This window comes from Lonchura striata, chromosome 12 (assembly GCF_050655825.1).
Source record: "Lonchura striata isolate lonStrDom1 chromosome 12, ASM5065582v1, whole genome shotgun sequence".
Taxonomy (NCBI): Eukaryota; Metazoa; Chordata; class Aves; order Passeriformes; family Estrildidae; genus Lonchura; species Lonchura striata.
Genome location: NC_140714.1, coordinates 7415573 through 7430875, shown reverse-complemented (window position 1 = coordinate 7430875; position 15303 = coordinate 7415573). Strand labels below are relative to the sequence as shown.

Here is a 15303-nt window from a genome sequence, read left to right as displayed (position 1 = left end):
GAGGCTGAGCAAATGCTCAAGAGCAAATCTTTTCACAAAAGCCTTGATGTGAAGCAAAGAGCTTGCTAGTGAAGTAGGCAGTCAAATCTGTGCTCTTCCTGTGACTGACACCCAGAATAGTAACAAAAATACTCACTTTCACTACAGTGGTGCTTCTTTTAAGGGGAAACATTTTTCACTATCATTCTGTAGTTGTACAACCTTATAAAATGATTAGTATAATAATATTGTTCAAGTTCTGACATTTACATTAATGATACATTTATAAATAGTTTGCAAAGGGCTAGTGAGCAATTAATAGATGCTAGAGCCAGGACTACAGAGCAGTAGAGAGGGTAGAGAGCAGTAGAGAGGCTCCTGGGTCAATGAGTAATATCCTGGTGAAGCCATTGGTCATCATTGCATGAGCTTTAGCATCTGCTCAAAAAGATCTTTCAACACAGACACACACACAGAGACACACACACATACGTGTCAGCTGGCTACAAGATAAATCAGCACTCTCCGAGAAGCTAGCATGAAAAAAAACCATTGCAAACCCTACTTTTCCAAGACCTCTCAACTCACCAGAGAACAGACCTACTCTGTATCCTGCATACTTGGATGACTGTGCGAAGGACAAGTGTTCCACATTTCTCTGCGTGGATTCATACAAGCACACCAGCTGCTCTAGCTATAGGGCACGGACCCCCTGCAAATTCAGCAGCTCTGCAGAGGCAGATTACAGAGCCCTCATGAGCACATAACGTCCATGCTTTCCCCCAACTATTTTTTTAAAAACTTAACAGTATCTCTCTCCCTGTGATTTCTATACCTAACTCCTCAGAGCATAAGGTGCAGAGTATTCAGCAATGAAAATAGAAGAAATACATGCTTGCAAACTGCCATCTGGTCAGGTTATGGAGGGCTACATATTTCAGCCTTGACTGCAAACACAAGTACAGAGAAACCCTTTCAAAAGATTCTGTGTTGTGGAATAATTTCTTAGTTAACAGAAGATAATGAGATTTCCTTCTCACAGTGCACTGTAGAAATCCAGGACAACAACAAGCTTTGATGATCTGTCTTAGCTGCCCAGTGTGAAGGTCTATCTCCAAAGCAGAGGAAAGCTGTGGAAGAACATTCTGCAGTGTTCCCGATTTCCAAAAAAGCTCTGCTGGAGAGATGTCAATAGAAGGTCACAATTTGGTTGGGAATTGGTTGCTCCAAACTATTTGAGAATCTACGGCCAAAAATTCAACTGTGCTACAGAATGGGCATGTGGGGTGAGAAGAGAGTAGATATCAAGAGGGCAAATCAAACAGAGTAAGTCTCTAACCTGATTTTTTCTGCAAGTTCCCTGTCGATCAGACAAAGAGGAGCAGGTGGTCTGCCCAGGAGGCAAAGATGAAGATGCCTTAACATTTAGTTCTGAACAGCACATGAAAAATGTCATAAGATCTTAGGAATGACACTCCTCTTTTCCTTTGCACTGTATGTGCCACCCTCTGGCACTCACTGGTGCCTCCCTTCACCGGGCCACATCACGTTGAGCCAGCATTTGCAACTCACTTTTGTGTGCGAGACATAAGAACAAAATATCAACACGTGAAAAAAAAACCATGGTGCATCTTTTCACCAGATGGACAGAAGCATCTCGTGGAAAGCACCCACTTTCCTGCTGGAAGAAATCTTTTAAATACCCAAGTCTGTAAGAGAAAGAGTCCATCCTGGGCTTTTACTTGGAGATGCAATGCTCAAAGCACACTGTAACTGGAACTCCAGAAGGGAATAACCATCACAAGAGCACTAAGAAAAGATCTTTTATAACTATCAGACATAACTTGGAAATGATAGATGCTGGCATACCCAGGGACAAAGCATTTTGACAGGCAAGTAGCACATCCAAGTACTTATGGACATCTATAGTTAACTCCTTGAAGTCATTAAAAAGCAAAAAGATGACAGCTTCTGATAAAAGAAAAAAAAGCAGAATGATTTGTTTATTGAGTGCTTGACCCAGGCGGACAGGTACACAGAGTTAAGTGTCTCTGTTTCATAACAGACAAGGAAATACATATTTTTTACTAAAGCAGAGCTCTGAAACTGAAGTTAATGCTAACTTCGAAGTGCAATTCTGCTTGAAGGAGTGGCTGTAAAAATGGCATTCTCCTACTCGAAAGATCTATTTCTTGTATGTTTTCTGGGTCACATCTGCTTATTTGAAACAAGATTTTTTAGGATCTTTAATCCTGTTAGCCTGCAGACCAAAGACAGCAAATGGAAAGTGAGAGAGGCTCCTGAATGCCAGCCACTTAACCCCACTCAAAACAGAGGGGATGATCAGGTGTCAAGAAAAAGCCCGAGATTTGGCAGGCAGAATCCTTACGGATGCTGAGGATGCACAAGAAAGAAAGGAAAAAACCTGGGTACTCAGACTCCAGGTTGCATATGGGAGGCTGGCTGCTGAACAAAATCTCTTTTCCTTGTAAACGGAACATATTTGGTGTGAAAAGCCCTGAAAGACCACACGTTCTTTTATGCAGCAACCTCTGAGAGTGCAGTGCCATTTCACTTTCCCTAAAGAATGACAAAAAAAGCAAGGAAAAGAGTCTCTCCAGAGGTCACCTGGTCCCATTTCCTAGTCTGAGGCACTGCCAGACTCATGTCACTCGCAAAGGGTCCATCTTTCTCTTTTGATGTCTTTATTAGAAAGAAAAGTCAGCTATTTCCCTTTGTAGGATCTGACTTGGCTTTATAGCACAAGCATGACAGGGTTCAGCAATGCTTCAAAACCTGTGAAATAACAACAGTAATCCAAAGCACATGTCACATTTTTATCATTCACCAGCTCTTGAGTTCAATTTGGGTTTTTCTCAGGTTCCCAATTTCTTGCTGGTAAACTCCTAGCTTTCCAAATGTAAGAAATGATTATGCTTGAGTCATCTTGCCCATGTTTCACTTTGGTTTCTGCACGTCTAATCCTACAGGCAGAGGAACTGGGACTGGCAGAGCTGCCCTGGACACGGGGACATGTGCAGCCACCAGCCATGGGGCTGATGCCAGAGGCACACACTGCACTATCCCCCCCACAGGGTGGGTGGAAAAAATGAGTGTTGAGAATAAATACAGCAATGACTCACAGAGGTTATAGGGCTGGAACTGAACACAGTGAAGCGAGATTTTTTTGTTCTGAAAAGGAGCTATGTGAGTTCAAAAGCAGCATTGGAAAAGGCCTTTTAGAATGGGTTCCAAAAAGCCATGGCAGTTAAGAAGGTTTTCCCATTTTCATGCTTCCCTGTTCAAAGGCACACGGTTCAAACTGAAGCAGCGATGCATTTCAAAAAGCCAATACCATTTCCCTCATTAACCTGAAAATCCTGAAGAGATCAGCTCTCCTATTTATAGCATTAAACTAGAACGCTTAAAGCATTTTCTGCATGTCCAGTCTAATGTTTGCTAATTCACCTCTATATGAATCTCCATCCATTTGCACCCAAATTCCGATTGTATCAAAGGAGGTTTCCTTACTTTACTGGCTCCCATGACTCCCGCTCAAAGCCCCTGTGAATTGACTGTGCAATTGAGGACTCCATCAGATCGACATATCTAACAACAAGTGGAGCAAACAGGTCTTGGAGGTGTTTGTGGAATTTTCCATTGCACAAATTATCTAGAATAGATAAATAAAAGTATAGTAAGACACGACTGTTACTACAACCTCTGTAACAAACCACAGCATGGCACTTCATCAATGAATTTGTCAGTGAACAGGAGAACTTAAAGAACATAACAAGAGCCAGAGTTCATGACACAGACAGCAGGAATGACTTCTTACTCCAAACAAATAAACAGACAATGAACCTTCTTTTCCATTAATGTAAAACTTACAAATACATTATCACTTCCTGTGAATAAAACCAGTGTAAGAAACACAGTATGTCAAACATTTGGCTTCAGCAGGTGGGATAATTTCTTCTTTGGTTGCTCAGCACCATGATGCTGGAACCTGCTTTCTGAGGATGAGTCCCTGGCTTTTTTCACATAGTCTTAGAAAACTGGGGTCCTGGTTTAGGACCTAGCTAAGGCAATGCCATTTTTGCCACCAGCTCCACAGGGAGGGTTGGACTACCCAGGAAAGTGCCAAATCCTCATATGGGTTTTGACAGTATGGGCCCAAGTGCTTTGGAGAATTGTCTTATTTTACAAAGCACTATTCTTCTGAACGACTCCTGTCTCCATTTACTTTAATATTTCCCTCCCTTCAATAAAATCTTAAAGCAAGGACCAGTTTACTCCATGCTAAATAAATTCAGTACACACATACAATACAAAACACACATTTAATGACAGATATAGAGTACCTAATTCCCTGCTTATCAGGCAGCCATTACCAAGAGACTTGAGAAGATGAAGCAAAATAAAATTCAACTTCCCACCTTTGCCTGCAGTGATTTAAAGGGTGTGTTTTTTTCTAGTGGCGATGGAATAAAATCAAGCTGGTGCTAAAGGAGTTTGTAAATCTCTACCCATCTCAGCTCTCTGTGCAGTAAGGAGAGGTTGAAAGCATTATCAGTAACCTGAGCTGCCCACTGAAAAGGAAATGATCAGAATACAGAATACATACAGTCACTACGGAGGGAATCGTTTATGAGCTGGAAGAGTGGGAAGCTGTCCCAGGTGTCTGGGGGCTGCACCTCTAATGCTGCATCCATATCCACTGCAAACAGGGACAGGAAGGTCTCCGCGTGCTCAACCATGAGGTCTGACCACCAAGCAAAGGCCTTCAGAGTTGGTAGAAAAAGATAATAAAGATGTGTATTAGTTCTAATAAAGCACATTGGAAAGATGTTAGGCCACGTATCTTGAAAAAAAAAAAAAGTGCATTTCATGGAAACTACCTTTATTGTAAAGAGAACAGTGCTTTGGAGCGCTAGCCTGCATGGGCAGTGCTAATCACAGAATTAGGCACTGCTGTTCTAACACAAAGCTTTCTTGTAGAGGGTCTCTTCAGAGCTCCACTGTAAACGCATACAGCTGTAACGTAGCAGAGAAGGTTTCATCTGTTCAATTTACAATAAATGACTTCATTAATGATGCTAATCATCAGGAAAAAATAATAAACTAATTCTTATTTCATAAGTACAGAAATTTGGGAGTTTCTGCACTGTGCTTGTGGGTTTTCTGACATGTTTTTCAACAGCTTAAATTCTACTTGGATTCAGTACTTGCATTTGTCTTGAAAAAGTAAAAGCCTGAGACATTAAAATCTGTCCTAAATCATTCACACCCTGTTTTCAAGATATTTCAAACATCACCAGTAAAAGTTACTACAGCACTGTTCATTTTACATGGTTATCTAACACACTACCACTTTTATGATGCTACTGATTAGGAACCCATTACAAAGCTCTACTATCAACATGCCAAGGTAAAAAAAAAATATATATATATACGGCAAGCCTATATTTTCACAGAGGCAGGAAAAACATATGTCTAAACTTGAAAACCAAAAAAATATCAGTGAGGTAACTCATTCTCATGCACATGGGTCCTTAAAATTGGCTGTGCGGGCTCTCTGAGGTGACATTCACATCATACATGGCTCAGATGTGAATGCTGCAAATGCATGCATGCGTGTTCAGTAGTCACTTCTGGCTGGGAACATGCAATATGAGAAGAGCTGTCCATAGGACCATGTGCTGTCATTTTGAAGTGTCAATTACTCAGTGACTTCAAGGAGCTAAGGAACAGCTTTGTGGCACTTGGCAAGAAAAAGAAACCTCTAGCTTAGGCAGAAGAGTGGAGATGAAACGGAAGACATTGGGAATGGAGGAATCAGTTTGAAGAGGAATTGCCAGTCAGGGAGGGGCATTTTTTGCATGTTTTAGCAGAGATGAATAAGCAGAATGGTCTTTCACTCTCTCAGGGTTCAGTTTTGATTCACTGATGAAGAACTGCACTGATGTGCACAGCCCAGCTCCAGCTACTGGTTCACCTGGTCATGGAGAGGGAACAGCACCTCCACAACAGGTTACTGCCAGTGATAGTGGCAGGGGGTCTTTGGAACTATAAAACATAAAGCAGACTGACACTGCCCTGTTATTATTCCACAAGTTGATACAAAATTGATGTGAAGGCATGGATAGATTGGGCAATGCACTTGGCATTTTCTTCCCAGAGCACATACAAGATGTAAACTAAATAACCAAAATAAACACATGACCCCCAAACTAATCTTAGTAGTGGGCCTGCCCTTTAATGGGGGTGAAGATGTGGAGGAGATGAACTGTGCCATGAAGGCACAGCTGTGGTGTCTGCCCATGCCTGAAGCAGCAAGGCCAGGAGCTGAGTGTCCCCGTGGTCATGGCAGGGGACAAGATGGTTACAGCAGATCCTTTGTCTGCAGACTGTCCTCAGCTTCAGGCCCATGGAGGAAGCTGCCCAGCTCTGCTGCAGCATCTCCTGCTTGGGGTGCAGTGGTAGTGGTGACAGTGGCCCTGGCATCTGCAGAGTCGTCACCCTGGGAAAGCCAAAACCAAGGAGAGGGAGCCTGTGTGGGGCTGAGGTGTGGGGCAGTGCTCTTCAGCACTTCCCCACATTTGGTGCTGTGTCCAGCCAGGCACAGGGCTGGATGCCAGTGACTGCCACGCTGGGAGGCATCAAACTGCTGAGAGACCTTGGAGGAACCAAAACCATCAAGAGGCAGGTGTGCTCCTGATGCCTGCTCCAACCTGCTGGCAGAGCTGGGTGGGAAAGGAGCGCTGCTGAGCAGTGGGGCTGTGCAGGGTCCTCTCATGTGGTTTTCAGGGAGGCTGTGGGGGCTGTCCTTGCTCTGATGTGGTTTCTCTGGCTGTGCCCAGAGCCTGACACGCTGGCACCCACCCAACACTGCCCCTGGGTCTGTGGGCATGGAGAGATCGCTACCAAGGACCGAGGGCAACCGGCATCTGGGGGGAAGGGAAAAGAGGGGAGGCCAGAGAATGTCTTCTGTAACAAATCCCAACATAAACACTTCAGAGTCCTGCAATAAGAACCTGCTTTCATAAAAAAAAGGAAAAATAGAACTATTTTTAAAAAAGAAAAGCATGTGATCATTGGTGGAAAAAAATTATGCCCAAACGACTAACAGTTTTCCTTTTGCTTGAAAAGTCAAATCTTAACTCTGTAATTCTCAAACTTATGTCAGGATCCTCAACCTCCTCCCTAATTTCTGTAAGCAGGATTGTAACACCATACTTAGAAAACCTTCTTCAAGATGGTAACATTTCATTTATTTACCATCTACTTACCTGCTTTGCTTAAATAATAATGTAAAGGGGGAAAAAAGTGTGTTTTCTAGCCAAACACACCTATTATTGTATATTTTACACATGGATACACATGTATATATGTATGACCTCAAGGAGTTAAGATACATATATACATATACACATATGTATACATAGAGAGAGAAAACACACATTTAAAAACAGGTGAATGGCATTGACTCTGGCATTTCTCATCAGTCATCCAGAGGAAGGGAAAGGGAGCTAGGAGACATCTGATGGGAGAGATGATAGAATGCCAGGGACCTCCTGCTCCCAGATTACAGATATAGGCACATGGATTCTGCTATTTCTGCCTGTGCTGCGTTGCTTCCTTCTCATGGGTAAGACAAACGCTACTGACTAGACACGATACTCCTCTTGTAATGATTTTTGAACTTGCTCTGAGTATTATTTGCTACATTCTCATTAGGGAGTGTTGTGGTGTGGCATCTGCCTGGATGTCCACATGGGGAAAAAAGGGGCATGTGTTAATTGCAAAAACTATTTTTTAAAATAAAGTAAGGCATTTTTTCAGTAAGCAGTGCAACTTAATTTTCTGCTGAATAACCAAAGTAGACCAGAGTCACGCCTCACAGGTCAAACCTTCTTCAGGTGAGTGACAACATATAAAAAAAGTCACCTGTAATTATATGGGGAGGAGGGAATAAAGTGTAATACATCAGCAATGCTCATTGCACAGTGACAGCATAATGTGGCTACAATACATAATAAAAATCAGTGATAAACCACCCAGCCTCTTCTCTCTCTCTCCTGGGTGCAATTCAAAGTGTGCAGAGAGCTGGCCAACTGCCTGTGCACTGCTGAAATGCCACAGCCACCCTCAGGACAGGGATTCAAAATGCACCAACAGTGTGCTGGGCTTCTGGAGAGAGATGGATTTCATCCTTCCAAGTCACTGTTCAGAACAAGGTACTGGGGTGCCTCCTATCTGCCTTGGCATTAACCTTCTGTCTCTAATCAAAACCCTGTGACACAAAAGATGCTGGAGAACAGTTCTGAGCCTTCCTCGTCATGTGAGGATCTTGGCAGCATGGCTGGGTGAGTGTGACTGGTCCTGCAACTGCTTCCTCTTTTCAAAATAAGCTGTGTTTTAAAAAACAGCTCCTTCCCAGCTGGTTCTACATCCAGCCTGTGCTGGTGAGGAGTGGAATAAAACAGTTTTTGCACAAGCATAATGCTCTCAAGCACCCATTGCTTTAGTGAAAAGGAGGTTTATTTCACTCTTCACCTCATATATTCTCTCTCTACATATAAATACTGTATATCCAGTACAAGGCACATACAGACAAAACCAGAGGAAGACCACTACCATTCTAGGCACTTGTGTAGTACTTAGCCCATCTCCACCACAGTGTACTAGAGGTTGGGTGAATGCAAACAACAGGTAACAACAGGCTGAGGAGCGAGTCCAGGCAGGTAGGGTTGTGTTGGGATGTAACTGCAGCGCTCGTAAAATATACCCATTGCTGCATGCATGGACTGGGCTGCTATGCCACATTTACCCTTCTGTGTCAGGCCACCAGCTCTGCAAGCAGCCGACCCAAAGTTGCTGTTACATTCCTCGGTCAAAGTTACGGAAGCGAGGGCAACCAGGGTAAAATCCCAGTAGGAAACATGGCACTGAGAGGGCATGCACGGAATATGACAGGAGTGACTCGTTTCGTTCGGTTTAGTCACATACCTCTTTCCCCTGCCAGGATCATCCAAGATTGAATGAACAGTAGAAAAACAGGGAGGAAATTTAAATATGTAATCAGGCGTTAGTTGGGTTTTGTGGATTGCTGTGTATTATCAATAAGTAAAACTATACTGCATACTTAATACACACTGGAATGATTTTTAGGTGATTGTGAAATTATTTATCAAATGCTCTTAATGCAAAATATTGTGAGTATATCTACATCTATATATCAATGGGAAGGAAAAGAGAAAATAATAAAAGAGTGCAACAATACCTACAGTCATAAACAATAACTGTTCACTCCGAATTTTAAAATTATTAACTTTACAATACGCATTCAAGAGCACCAGATTTACAGAGAACTCAGGGCTCAATCCTGCAAATACTTACATGGGTATGCAACGTCACCTGCTCTGGAAGAAATGTCCTGACGTGCTGAGAGCAGGACTACAGCCAGCCATGCCAGCTGCCTGTGGGACCAAGTGTTTCCAGGATCAAGCCTCACCATTTTCTGGTGTATATCTGACTATGACACGGTTTCAGTGGTTTTAATACACAAATCTTTCTGTTAAGGTGCTTCAAAGAGTTAAGTGTATTAGGCCTTAATTAACCCAGACAATGAGTAACACAGCATAGTTCATCCTAACCTCTATGACTAGTAATTGAGGTATTACCAATAAGCCAAGGCAGAAGAGGCCAACAGGAAACCACCAGGGGCCCACGGAGACCCCTGGAAACAACCTGAATTCTCAGAAAGGGGCAGAAAGGAGAATTGTTGTGTTTTGTTGCAGTTTCCCTTGCTCCCCTCCGGACAGCAGGAGCGGCAGCTGCGGCAGGGACCCCGCTCATGCTGGCTGGAGGCACACACACACGGGTCATGATTTGGAAATACCACCTTTCTGGAAAGAGGACAGGCTTGCTCTTGCAGGTAGTTGGTGGTGAGTGTTTTGGCCAGGCTGGCACTGTCAGAAAGGCTGCAGACTAACATCAAGGAGAGTACAACTCAATTAATTCAACCTTTAGCCCTCCCTCCCCTTTGAAAACACATTCCTCCTGAAGTGCACCTTGCCTTCATGGTACTCAAGTGTACTTCCAGCTTTTATAAAAGGTAACCCAGCACCAGCTGGGAAGACATCACACAAATATACAAAGCTCCCACTGGATCCTGTGGAAGACCTGGGGGGACACAACCTCGCCGAGGACGCTGCTCACCTCTGCATGGTGCTCTTCGTTTTGCTGTAGGACTTCAATTACCAACTCTGCCAGACGTATTGTATCTTCTAACTTTTTAGCTGGTGTGACTAACCGGCCTACATTCTCTGTAGTACAAGAACTCAAGTTAAAAGGAAAGCAGGGTGAAAAGCTAGACGAACAGTGAGTTATTTTAGAGGTTAAAAAAAACCCCATAATATTCTGCAGCTTTAAAGATCTTTTCATGCATATGTTAAATGCTTATATAATTAGTACTGAGCAAACCAGAAAGCCACATTCGTTATTATACTATGAAAATACAGTGCTCCAGCTCCAAATTTCACAATACTGTCAGAGTTGGTTTGTTTTATGGTGGCACTTTATTAGCTCGAATAAGAACATCACATTCCCTAAAGACAGCATCTGGCCACTAATGTATGAACAATATGTATCCTTCAATGTAGATGATGCTATTATAGGAATCATATCTATATTATCTAAAAATTCTTTTAAGAAGATCAATTAAAACAAATCTGTCTGCACTTGTAATAAATTGTCAGACTCGAGCAATTTAAATGTCACCTGCTTCTAAAAGCAAAACTTGCAGGTCTCTCTGCTCCAGGATTTAACTCTACAAAGGTTAAGAATTATGCATGCTGGAGGGAGTAAAAAGTGATAAATCCCACACTCATGGGTAAGATTTATATGGGAAAAGAGATGCAAGTTTACAACAAAAACCCCGCAAAACAAACCAAAGAGTTTAAATCCTGGAGCTTGGTGTTTACCTGTGTTATTTTGCAGTGTTTTCTGAAAACTCTAAAAAGTAATTAAATTATATTCTTCCAGGTAATTTATATTATTAATAACACATTAAAAATATGAGGTGCTAACAATACAGAACATCTAGAGCATTTCACTAGAAATAATGTAGAGGAAAAGAAAATAACCACAATTTCCCTGAATGACAGCTTCCGCAGAGCTGACCACAGATGTGTCTCTCTGGTTCTCACCCAGGTCCCAGTCCCAGCTCTCCTGAGTAGCAAGGGCAAAGAGAGGCATTTCACTACACAGCCAGTCCACACCTATGCATCCATAGGTATTTTGGCCTCTCCATGGTATCAAAGGGCAGCTCACTGCCCTGGGGTGTGCAAACCCTCCAAGTGATAGTTGTTCAGAGCAGGAGTGGACTGGGAGACCTGCCGCCTTGGGATCCATATGCCAACAGGCCAAGTACTCACAGGGCATCTTGCTCCAGCCTTCCACACACCCTGTTTTTTTCCTAGTGTTTTGGTCTTGTTTGCTGGTGGGACAGAAACTTGAGGTTGCATAAGGTAGCCTGTTCTGCTTGACTGGGTCACCCAGGGAGAAATCCCTGCCTTGCTGAAGGCTCAGAGAACTTACAGGACTTCATTCTCCCCCTCAAAGTCCTGGCAGCCCCCAGGTTCCCCTGAATACCTGTTTACAGGTTACACAGTTCCCATGGAAAGGAAAGCCGTACATTTCAGGACAGTCCCAAATGTGGCTGGTTTTTGGAGGAGCCCAGCAAGCTGGAGTCTGGCACTGTAGGGGCTCAGCTTGGCTGAGGGGTGGTAAAGCACCACACAAATGAACTCTAAATTTTTACTGATTTATGGCACAGATAAGGGCCTTGGGTGTTTCTTCTGCAGTTTTGCTGCTGTTTCTTGTACCAGTGGAAACAAACAAACAAAAAAAATCAGGGTTCCCCTTAATATAATTTACTGAGCAAATACTGAAACTGGAGAGCTCCTGGTTAACTCCTCAGTCTCTGTCCTACACTATCCAGCACCTCAATGGCTACAAGAAGTAGAAACCACTTTATTTTGCAAAAGGAGCCCAAAGACAAGTCCCTCAGTAAGATCTGGTTGTTTCTGCACCTCCAATGCCAAGGGGAAGCTTTTCCATTGATCAATGCAGCATCAGGCCCATTCTCATTTGCAACATTGATCTGCACTCAAATATAACTAAAAGACAAAAGTGTTAATAAGAACAACTGCTCAAAGATGCTGTCTTTAAAGAAAATATTGATGCTTATATAACTTTGGCAGCCAGCAGATGTCAATCTTAATTTTTTTCCTTCTTATTTTAAATATTTCCCTGGTTAAGTTACTATACATCAGAATATTCTGCTAAGATAGCTGGAGCACTGACAGTTACATGAAACGTATACGATATACTTATCAAACATTTCATCCAACATCATGTAAAGCTCATACATATTTATAGTTTCCATGCAAAATGTTATGCAACAACAATGTTATTTTGTGCTGACGTTGATATTTGAAAATGTTGCATATGTCAGACATTGCTAGACAAAAAAATGTGGACATTTTGAAATAAATGCTACCTCTAAATCTCTAAAACCTACCACGTCGCACTAGGTGTTTAGTATGTATAAAGCTGCATATGAGGACTAGCTTTCTACTGCTACACGAGCGGCTGCTAGACTAGAAAACCACTGAATAAAAGAAAGGAAGACTATTACAGTACTTGGCGGCTGTTTGGCCATGCCTTTGAGCATATGATCTATCATGTTAGTCTGCGTTTGAGGAGATGATGGTGGCCCAGCCGGCGGCTTAGGCTTGGGCGGACGGGCTGGTGGTGCATGACGGAGAGAGAGACGCCAAAAGTAAAGAGACAAATGACTTCATAAACAGTGACAAAAAGATGGAAATTTCAAAAGGAACGTAAGCAGAAATGATCAACTACAAATGGAATAAGCTGCCGGGTTTTTGCTTATCGGTGTTCGGGGTATTACAGGGTAATGACACCATTTGACAACACATATTCTAGAAGTCAGCAGATTTGAACGTCCTACGGCACTGTGCAATCAGAAAGCTAAAAATTCAATGCAAGTCTGAAACCACACTTAGCACAGTCACACGAGGAGACTGAGATGGGTTAATTCAGTTAAAACTCTGGAATTCAGAAAAGGTGAACTAAAAAAACACAACTTGAAGTCAGCTCCCCAATGCTTAGGCACGTTTAGCAATAGAATAATGAGCCATAGGAATTAATTGCTTTGCAAATATCAATTACACATTTTAGAATTAAACGTCACTGTTGGTTAAAGGGAGCTATAAAATATTCTTGTGCAATTTAAACATGTAAAAAAATCTGTCACTTAAAAATGTGTGGTTCCTGATCGTTTCCAGCTCATTTAATTATTTTCAACTTGGAATTCTAGTGGCTTTTATATTCTGGGTTGAATCATATATAAAAACTTGCCAGCTCTATCAAATATGTTACTTGCTATTCCAAATGTTAGAATACTGCAATCAGGACTTGACCCATCTGTCATATAGTTTACAATATCAGCATAGGAAAAATTCAAAGAAAATAGCCTTTCCTTTTACATACACCCAGAGAATAAATTATATGCTGTGAATATATTAACACAATAGTTTCTACTCCTTTTAATAACAGTTTTTAGCAGCATTGTGACTATTTTTAATCATGCCATTTGCAAGGAATCTGGCATATTTATCTGGACATTCTATTGCCAAAAGTCCTTGCCATTTTGCTTGCATTTTCCAGTGGGGGAAAAAAAAATCAGTTGGCTTGTGCAAAGGAGATTTCTGATTGCTTTTATTTCTCACAGAACTATAACACTTATCAAAGTATAATAAAGAATATTCGAGTAAACCATTAAGGAATGTGAGTTAGGTTGGTGCCCCTCTCCATACACAGGGTAGATACACATACATACATACATAAAACCACACACAATGCACACATGTGCACACACACACACACACGCACACACACACACACACACACACACATTTTTAGTCTTTTAGGCTGTGTAATGATTAATTCAGACTCTCAGATTCAAGCTACTGGCTTTCTTTTTTTTCCTTGTTTTCTTACAACAGGAAAAGCAAATCTATTCATTCATCTCTGGAGTAATCCTGGTCTTTGTTCAACATTTATCAAGGGTGACTTTGTCCCCAGAAACAAACCTCTCAGCCTCAAGTGACAAAAATAACTGCTTTTTGGGCATTGGCCTAATGACTTTCACTCTGCTTTAAAACATAAGCAAGAATTAAATTTGGCTACTCACTTATTGCTCCTGAGCTTGATATGCAAATGTGGGAAGAGTATTTTACTGCCCATTGCTGTGGAGAGAAGTTTGTGCCAAGGTCTCTGGATGGGAAGGGATGGTGGGGAGAGGGAATTGCACATCTTCACCCACCCATGTCTGACAACCACAGGGTGGGAACCCCTCACCACCCAGGGGAGTCTGTTGGTTGGCAAAGTTGGGGGTGTCAAAGACAGAGAGCTCTTCCTAAGAGTGCCAAAGCCAAGGTGAAAGGAATCTGAGTTGCACCCCATTGCACACGTCAGCACTGCAGCCCTCAAGCATCCCTAAATGTGGAGTCCAGCCCCTGCATCCCTAACAGCTACCCATCCAAAAATAGCTCTTAGGCTTCACAGACATCCAGACTCCAGAGTGTTGAACGGGCCTGATTAGCACAAGTGTTTTCTGTCCTAGGGAAAAGTCATTAATAGAGAAAGAGGAGGAGGAAAAGGCAAGAGATGCAGCAGCATCTTCACGAGTCGCTGGTGCAGCGCGTACAGAACAGCTTGGAGGAGGCTCCCGCTGTGCAGTTGTCAGCACAGTGCCCCAGGGTGGCTCTCACTTCTCTGGGGGGCCTGTGAGAGACCCCTCCAGCACCTTACCCTGCTCCTGGCATCCCCCCACTACCACCCGCTCTTGGAAACAAGCTCCCACAAGGCACTGGAGCAGGCTAAGCAACAAATTCTTGATATAATTCTGATCTGGCCCAATCTGCACAAATATTCAGCTCTTTTCACACATTTCAGTTTTTTAGACCCAAATTCAAGGTTCTTGCATGATGGCTGCAGAACCACCTGGAGGTGAAGAGTTCTCTCTGTTCCTGGGGGCACTGAACACCCATGAGCCCCAACTCATGCTTTTCCTTCTTTCTCTTTATTGCAAGAAAATTTAAAAGATTAAGGTCTGGCTAAGGAAAGGAATTAATTTTCTCTGTAAATTTAAACAGAAATGAGGTTGTGAGAGCCATGCACTATGAGGCACTAGAGCTCACACACTTCTCTAGGTCCAGTCTCAGAGATGAC

The 15303-nt window shown here is 42.6% G+C and overlaps 1 protein-coding gene across 13 annotated transcripts in view; it reads right to left on the bottom strand.

Moving 5' to 3' along the window:
• The window catches only part of CADPS (calcium dependent secretion activator), a 206050-nt gene that overhangs the window by 45748 nt on the left and 144999 nt on the right, over nucleotides 1-15303 (bottom strand). For all 13 annotated transcript variants that reach the window (XM_085590072.1, XM_077786151.2, XM_077786154.2 and 10 more), the window contains 3 exons: nucleotides 10204-10310; nucleotides 4607-4763; nucleotides 3511-3652 (listed from right to left, as the gene is read on the bottom strand). In XM_085590072.1, the coding sequence (XP_085446198.1) occupies nucleotides 3511-3652; nucleotides 4607-4763; nucleotides 10204-10310 (406 nt within the window). The remainder of the gene's footprint in view (nucleotides 1-3510; nucleotides 3653-4606; nucleotides 4764-10203; nucleotides 10311-15303) is intronic.